This window comes from Syzygium oleosum, unplaced genomic scaffold (assembly GCF_021117445.2).
Source record: "Syzygium oleosum isolate NSW1041296 unplaced genomic scaffold, Sole_v2.1 Sole_v2.30, whole genome shotgun sequence".
Lineage (NCBI taxonomy): Eukaryota > Viridiplantae > Streptophyta > Magnoliopsida > Myrtales > Myrtaceae > Syzygium > Syzygium oleosum.
This window is the reverse complement of record NW_026607514.1, coordinates 765,313-773,468: the sequence shown is the minus strand read 5'-3', so window position 1 is coordinate 773,468 and position 8,156 is coordinate 765,313. Positions and strand designations below refer to the sequence as shown.

At 41.4% G+C, this 8,156-nt stretch overlaps 1 protein-coding gene across 1 annotated transcript; it reads right to left on the bottom strand.

Annotated features, from left to right (window-relative positions):
* Positions 1-2,312: 2,312 nt before the first annotated feature.
* LOC115694213 (auxin efflux carrier component 5-like) lies at positions 2,313-5,159 on the bottom strand. Its single transcript, XM_030621332.2, has 5 exons — positions 4,301-5,159; positions 3,177-3,262; positions 2,885-3,042; positions 2,678-2,754; positions 2,313-2,545 (listed from the first exon to the last, which is right to left on the bottom strand). Exons 1-5 carry the CDS (start codon positions 5,005-5,007, stop codon positions 2,473-2,475), a joined length of 1,101 nt encoding a protein of 366 aa, XP_030477192.2. The 5' UTR covers positions 5,008-5,159; the 3' UTR covers positions 2,313-2,472.
* Positions 5,160-8,156: the final 2,997 nt, after the last annotated feature.

The following is an 8,156-nucleotide window of genomic DNA, read 5'->3' as shown; positions in this document are numbered from 1 at the left end:
CTAATTTTTTGACAAAGAAAAACCCTAAACTTGTACATTTGTGACAAAATTACCCTCCGTTAAATTGGATTAATAACACAAAAAATTACAAACCGAGTATACTTATGACAAACGGAGGTTAAAACCCCAAACTGGTACACTCGTCAACTGCCACGTATCATCTATCTCAAAAATTTAAAGGTAAAATTTAAAGGAAACTAACGAAGGGTAAAATTATCAGAGGTGTACCAGTTAAGGGTTTTTGGTGGTCAAAAAAATTAATTTGGGGTAAATTTGACATATGTGTACCAATTTAGGGCTTTTCGTAGTATTAATCCTTCTTTAAATGTATCAAACTATTTCTTATCCACGATTCCAGTAAAGCTACTGAATAGTAAAGATTGTCATGCTAGCAAGGCCATTTAATTAAACATCTCTCTCCCTTTTCTCGAATCTAGATTATTAGTCATCATCACCCCCATGAACTATCATCACATGTTGTCTGTTAATGTTTCAGTTTCGCCCTTAATGTGTTTTTGGGTTGGTCCAAATTTAAGATCCTACTAAATGACATAGTGATTATCCCCCCTTACATACATAACATGGAGAGGGGAACAATGACACTACAAGTGCCAAAACTTGTGTACGGCGCTCATTTTAGTGCCAAAAGTTTCCGCCGGATCACTTAAGTGCCAAACTTTTTGAAAAACGATTACTTAAGTGCCAATTCCGGTCAGTTTGGCCGGAAATCCGACGTGACCTTTTTTTATTAATTTTTGAAGCCAATGTGGCTCGCCGGAGGCTTAGTCAGCATGTACAGTCAGCATTTTTTATTTTAAAATTTTTTTATTTTTTTATTTTTTCCTTTTCTCTCCTTTTTTTTCCTTTTCTTTCTTTTTTCCTTTCTTTTATTTTTTTTCTTTTCTGATCTACCGGCCACCGGCGAAGCCCAGGAAGGGTTGGGCGATGGCCTCGCCGGCGACAGGCGAAGGCCTCGCCAGCTGCTAGCGAGGGATGGCCTCGCCAGATCTAGGCGAGACGACCCTCGCCGGCGACAGGCAAGGTCGCCCCTCGCCGGTAGCTAGCGAGGCCATCCCTCGCCGGTAGCTAGCGAGGCCATCCCTTGCCAGCCGCTGGCAAGGTCGGCCTCACCCATGGCCGGCGAGGGGCAACCTCACCGAGCCCTTCCCAAGCGTCGCCGGTGGCCGACCCAACCACCGGCAACCGGCCAGCTGGCCACCGGCCGGTTGATCAAAAAAGAAAAAAAAAGAAAAGAAAGGAAAAAAGAAAAAAATTAAATTATTTAAAATAAAAAATGTTGACTGTACATGCTGACTAAGCCTCCGGCGAGCCACATCGGCTTCAGAAACTAATAAAAAAAAATGCAACACCGGATTTCCGGCCAAATTGACCGGAGTTGGCACTTAAGTGATCGTTTTTCAAAAAGTCTGACGCTTAAGTGGTATGGTAGAAACTTTTAGCACTAAAGTAAACACCGTACACAAATTTTGGCACTTGTAGTGTCCTTGTTCCCATGGAGAGGATAGAGGCATATGAAGTTTCGCGCACCTTTCCTCTGCGATTTAGCTCCTCTATTTTCCACTCTTTACACTAGACAGCAAACAGATTACGGAAAAATCTGTTGATTAGTCCTACCCAGCAAAATCTGTCTTCTATGACCTTTCTTTTCTTTAGGAATTTGCTATGATATTTCTTTTTCTTTTTCTTGCTTAACACCATTCCCCTCTCTGATTGCTAAGCTTGCCTCAAAGCTACCATATGACAGATAATCTCTCTTTGATTGCACAACAACCGTTCACTGTGATAGCAAATTAAACATTTCGTTGGAGATATAACTCTCTCTCTGCTTTGACTTATTTTGGAACATAAACATGACATTCCAATGCCACTACTATAGTTTTATCTCCACCACAAGTGTCCATATTGCTTTGGATCCCATCTCATTCGATCAAAATATATATCCACTAGATCCTCTCCCTTACCGAACCCTCTCTTTCTCTTCAGAGACGGCGCTCTCGCCGGTGTCGGCGGTGGGTGGTGGAGTGGCGAAGGTTGTTGTGGACAGTTGTGATCGAAAAAATAGTCACAGCATTGGCTGTGCCATGGTATTGATTGTGGTTGAGAGGTGGATGTCTATGTGTAAGGATTTTGGATTTTGAATTCGATGTGATCGATTGTATAATGAAAGGGACAAATGTCGCGATCAGCTACAGGAAATAGGTGATTGGAACACTTTTGGAAGCATCATATCTACGTTCAAAATTAGATGGACATGTGTCACAATCTTACTAAGTACATAAGAGACGGTAATAGATGGTAATTTCTCGTTTAGATTTTTCAATTCATCTTCAGTTTCTCCATTACTCTAGAGCACTCACAAATTTAAACCATTAATGGAATAACGAGGTGAATATAATCAATTTCACCGGCGGATAATGTCTTTATATAGTGATTAATTAACAATCTCCCCTCTTAAGATGTATATTCCAAGCCAATGTAATAGCCGATCAACAGCGGAAGGGAAATTAGTGTGCCGAACACCACCCTACAACAAATTAAACAAGAGTAAATTAAATAGCCCTCGTTGATCATATATTATAAGCTCCAAACAAGTAAACCCAAAACAATAGAGCAAGGCAATCTTCTAAAACAAGAAAAATGTAACTGATGAACTTACGCAGTGCTAAGAACATTCGCATGCAATCCATACTCCTTGGCGAACACGAAAGAAGCAATAGCCTGTGGAAGTGCTGCCTGTACCCGAATTAGATAATAGTAATAATTAAGAAATTGGATATGAAATATATTATGAAAATAACAATGTTGGGTTAAATTAAGATAGCTGTTTATGATTAATGAATAAGCAAATTGAAATTAAGCAAACCTGAATTATGCCAATACGCAAAGCAGGCCCATCCAAGCCCACGGCAAGAGAGCAAAGGGCCATGACGGAAGGCCCCACCACGAACCTCGACACCATTCCTAGAACCGTGGGCCACGTTCCACAAGCTATCACCTTCGTTTGCATTGCTATGAATATCCCTGCAATTGGCATGCACCATTTCACTTTCATGAATCATCTAAGAAAGCAGTGAGTTGAGACATTGATGCTGAACATCTTTTGATCGGTTTGAGAATTTCGGAACCAACGATCGCATTGCTCAGCGCGTACATACCGATGTTGAACATGGCCATGCCCGTCCCTGCTTTCGACATGATCTCAACCGAACCTTCCATGATGCTCGGCATGGCAAATTTGAACCTGCAGCAACACCATGTTATCGTATGTTGAGAAACTATGTATGTACATAAATGAAGGGGTTGATCTTAGAAAATTTAACCCAAAAGTTTAAGTTCATAATTCTTAGTATCGATGCATGTAAACTCCGGAGACAAACGATGTGCCATACTTTACCCGTGTCAATGGGCCAGTTCGATTTGGGTCCCTACCGATACCTTACCCGCAGTTTCAACGGATGACGAGGTATGAGAATATTTTAAAACAGAAAGAAAGGAAAGAAAGAAGATGAAGGATTTCTCTCTGTCTCTCGCTCTCTCCTCAGAAGCTATGCAAGCCGTTCACAGCCTCTTATCATGTCTGGTCCAACCTCAGATCTGTTGACCCATTTGAGGTTTCTCTTTCGCAAATGAACGCCAGAGAGCAGAGAGAGAGAGAGAGAGAGAGAGAATAGTGAAAAGAGAGGAAAGAGAGATGACAGATGTGAGGTATGCAGATTTGCATGATGAACACGTGTTGCTGGACATTACTCTCTCTCGCAATCTCTTTCTCGATCCTTGATTATCAGTCATCACCCCTCTATTAACTATCATCACAAGTGGTCTGTTTATATTTCTGTTTAGCCTTTAATGTGCTCTGTATTGGTTCGGGTATAAGACCCGAAATCGAACTGAACCGCCATAAATCGTTATTTATTTATTGCCCGAATCGAAAGGAATTCCAATCCGAAAAAAATCGGGTTGTTTTTTCATTCGGATCATTTCTGTTCGAATTTCATTTCCGGCGGTTCTTGTTCAAACCGCTGCACGTATGGGTGAGAGGACAAGAAGAAAAGTGGTTTACTAATGAAATTCTTTACATTTGCATGGGACACGTGTGACTTTTTCAAAGCTTCGTGATTAGAGATGGAACAATACTAGCCGTATTAAACTGATTTATTAAACTGCTTTACTAGATAAAGTGGTATATGCTCAAATTGCAAACGCACGCGCATTCAATAAATTAACTTCGTAAGCTAGTCTTGGTGTATCTGAGAAATAAGCTTACTGGATTTAATAATACCTGCTAGCCATGAGAGCCCAAGCAAGACCGAGAGCATTGGCATACACGTTAGGGTTCATGGCCATCTTCATCCACACCACTCTTGTGAATGACCAATAGCTCCTCTTCTCATGATCATCATCACCACCATCACTTGTATTCACGACACTCATCTCTATAGCCCTCTCTTCATCAATCACACCATTATTTTCAGCAGCAGGAGGAGGAGGAGGAGAAGTGGCCAAATCCATCATCCTCGTCTTTCTGAACTCAAGAAATAGAAGAAGCAGAGGCATCCAAACTAGGGACTGTATCATGCACAGCTGGACCACCAAGTCGACGCCCCACTGGCCGTACATGGCCCGCATCACCGGCACGCCGACCACTAGCAGATTCGTCAGCGTGCACAGCGAGAACGTCGTGATGCACCAGTTGTAGCTCGCCCGGCTGCTGAACCTCCCCCAAAGGGCGAGGATCGTGAGGGTGGCGAGCTTGGACAGGGCATCGGCGGTGAGGAGGCGGAAGTTCATGGCGTACGGGTTCATGTGGGCGGTGAATTCGAAGCCGAAGAGCGGGAGGATGAAGAGGGCGATGAAGCGGTTGATGCCGTCGCACTGCTCGTGGGTGAAGAGGCGCCACCACTTGACGGAGCCGTAGCCGAGCATGAGCGCCACGTACAGCGGGAACATCGACACCACCACCTTGTACACGTCGTCCCACCCTATCATCTTCCTTACTGATGATGACGCTTGATAGCCTTAGCGTTGTCTTTTTTGTTCTTGTCGTGATGGTTGGTGATGAGTGATCTATGTGTAAGGTATGTTGTCCGGGTAATCAACATGCATGGAGTGCGTACGTAGTGATAGTGTGTTGCGAGAGAGAGATGGTGATATGTGTTTGATCGGAGGGATTGGGACTTGGAAGTGGTATTTAAAGGGTTTAAGTGACCACCCCTCTTGCATCACCTACCAAAGAAAGTGCACTTTGCAAGTGGTACGCGCGCCACGAAATAAGGGACATATTGGACCGTATATAGATTAGAGGTCTAATTCCCTAAAAAAGTCTCGACTTTAGATTCAGTCCAAATTCTATCACGAACTTTTTTGTCTAAAAAAAAAATCTAAACTTTAGGTCCAATCCCGAATCTGCCCCGTTAACCCTCAGTCCAAAAATCGGTGTTAGTCAGACCTAATTTTAATATCAAAGAACGGTTTCATTGTAAAGATAATTTTCTGGGTTAAGTTGTTGGCGTGGATTTGTTACTGACGTGGAAATACCACGTCAAATAACTAATAGCGATTTTTTGACGGAGAGTTAACAGAGGCAGATTTGAAACTAGATTGAAAGTTTGTGATATTTTTTAACCCAAAAAAAGTCCAGGGTAGATTTGAGATTGGGCATAAAATTTGGAGTTTTTTTTTTCTAGACAAAAAAAGGGAATGAACCTAAAGTTTTGGGTTTTTTTAGATAAAAAAAAAGTTCGAAACAGAATTGGGATTGGACTTAAAGTTTGGGGTTTTTTTAAGGAATTAGGCCATAGATTATGTAGAACAATACCTTCTCAATGAATTGTTTGGGACACAATCGTGGAGTCAAATGATTGATGCATTTGATCTGTATGATCTATAGATCATACAATCCTTTTTAAAAAATTTGAATAGGTTTTGGAGTTACCCAACATTACAATGGCCTCGAGCTGCCCAACATTATATATGTCTCCCTCCATTAAGATTTCACCATGTTTATTTTTGCCTAAAGCTCACAAACACAGAAAAAAACTTACCCGAAATCTTATTCAACAACACAAACACCCGTATCGATCCGTTCCCTTCCCTCTATTCTAGTGCAACACACTGCCGCAACCACCACCATTGCCAAGTCCGGCTAGTCTCTGCCGTCGCCTCCCCCTCGGTGGAGCCCATGACACCACCGGCCACCTCCTATACATTCTGTCTATCTCTGCTCTCCAGGCAATTCTCCCTTGTTGCCACCACCACGGCCACCATCTCCGATAAACAGTCACCAAGATGCCCTCGCTCAACCTAACTTTGCCGAAGGCGCCGTAAATCTGGTTTTTCTTTAAAATACAAACAAATGATTCAACAAAGTATATATCGGTCATCAACAAGTTACGATATTTTATTATAAAAGGATGGAGGGACAATCCACGGATACACCATCTAGGGTTGTTCATGAGGGTCCCCCGATCATTAATAAATATTCAATTTGAGTCATAACTACTCATTAGTCGTTCCATTCATAGTTGTATGAGTTCACCAAGCTGGCTCAATCGGTGTGCTAGAAGTTAGAAAGTCTTTTTCCATGAGGTAGCAAATGTCCATGACATAAGCTCACAACAATTCCTAAAGTTCTGTGATATTTTTGTTAGTTTATTCATGTACGCACAAGTTGAAAAGCAATGCACTTTTCTAACTCGCTGGCTGAAATGTTGGACAAAAGTAAAGTTATAGTAGGAGAGCAAACATGTGCAGCCATCATTGGGCTGGCTATTTGGGCAGGCTTGGTTGGAACTTACCAAAATCTTTAGGTACGATATCCTCATATTTAAGTTTTATCTCATCTCCAAACCTTGTGGGTAAAATAAGATATGAGTCAAAGTTTGAATGTGCAATCATGAGATTGTTTGTTCTTGATGTTACAGAGAACCGACCTGTATGTTGCGCATTTGATTCACAAGATCATGCCTCAATTTCTAAATTAACTCCTCAAGGTTCATGCGTGTTTTCATGTAAAATTTTGCAGGACCACCACTATTTGTTAGGTTTAGAGTTTTCTAATCCTCAATTTGCTTATGATTGTGTTCATATTGATTTTAAAAGAAGTCCATAGTTGTTCTCAAAGTTAAGTTGTTAGATGAAAACGTAATTTAAATACTTAATTATCCTGACACTCTTCAATTATGCATAAGTTGTATTTTGGCCTAAGACCTTAGCGTGAAAACATATACGGGAAAGTAAATAAAGATGCTGAAAAAGTTTGAATTTAGGACCTCCCGCTCTTATACAAGGTAAAATTGTACGAAACCGCTGCGCAATTGTTATAAAAACTTTGAAGGCTTTATCTAGCTAATTTTTAAATATTTAATCTCACGCATTAAGCCTAGCCAATCGACCCCCCTAATTGACCCAATTAAAAGCTAATTAAAAATATATATACTCGAGGCAAGTTTGTGGACACCTACAACCTTGATCGGATTCAGGGACGAGGCTCCAAGTGTCATCTGTCATCCGAAATGTGATTGACTTAATTTATTACAACGTGTCTGATTAACCACTTCTTTGCCCGGGAGATAACGTTTAGCTACACACATTAATACTTTAGACACTGTCAATTGCGAGCACAACATGAACAAGTTATTCCATGAAAGCATGTATGGCTTATCTCTCATCGTTTCAGATGGAAGCATGTTAGACTTGCTTGCCTATTTTCCCATGTCGAGGAATGTTCCCAGAAGTGGTCGTGGGGATTGAGGATTACACGCCCATAGGCAAGTATAGATCTGGGGTGAATTAGTTAATGCTGTCCAGCGATTCTCCACTTGATCTTGCAATAAGTGGGTCTGATTTTGCTTTATCTGAACTTTAAAACTACGTTCTTTTTTTTATTAAGTGACAAAAGTTGGTCATTCCTTTCGTTGAAGAGCCATCAAACTCGAGGTTTCTAATCGCAACAAGAACTTCGTGCATCGGGTATACCACGGGGCGTAATCACTTCCGGAATCAGACTCATTTTCAAGTGCGTTGTCAAAAGATCTCGTAAATGAGAATACTTGATCGGGCGGTGATACCGCGTCGACATGAAGTAGAAAGTTATTTTCACGTCACTCGACAAAGCACAAAGGAGGCGCACACTTTCC

Coding starts and splice junctions, on each gene's coding strand:
- LOC115694213 (XM_030621332.2), bottom strand. CDS start 5,007: ATGATAGGGTGGGACGACGTGTACAAGGTGGTGGTGTCGATGTTCCCG. Junction 2,755..2,884: donor TGCGTATTGGCATAATTCAG/GTTTGCTTAATT, acceptor ATTCGGGTACAG/GCAGCACTTCCACAGGCTAT. Junction 2,546..2,677: donor GCGAATGTTCTTAGCACTGC/GTAAGTTCATCA, acceptor AATTTGTTGTAG/GGTGGTGTTCGGCACACTAA.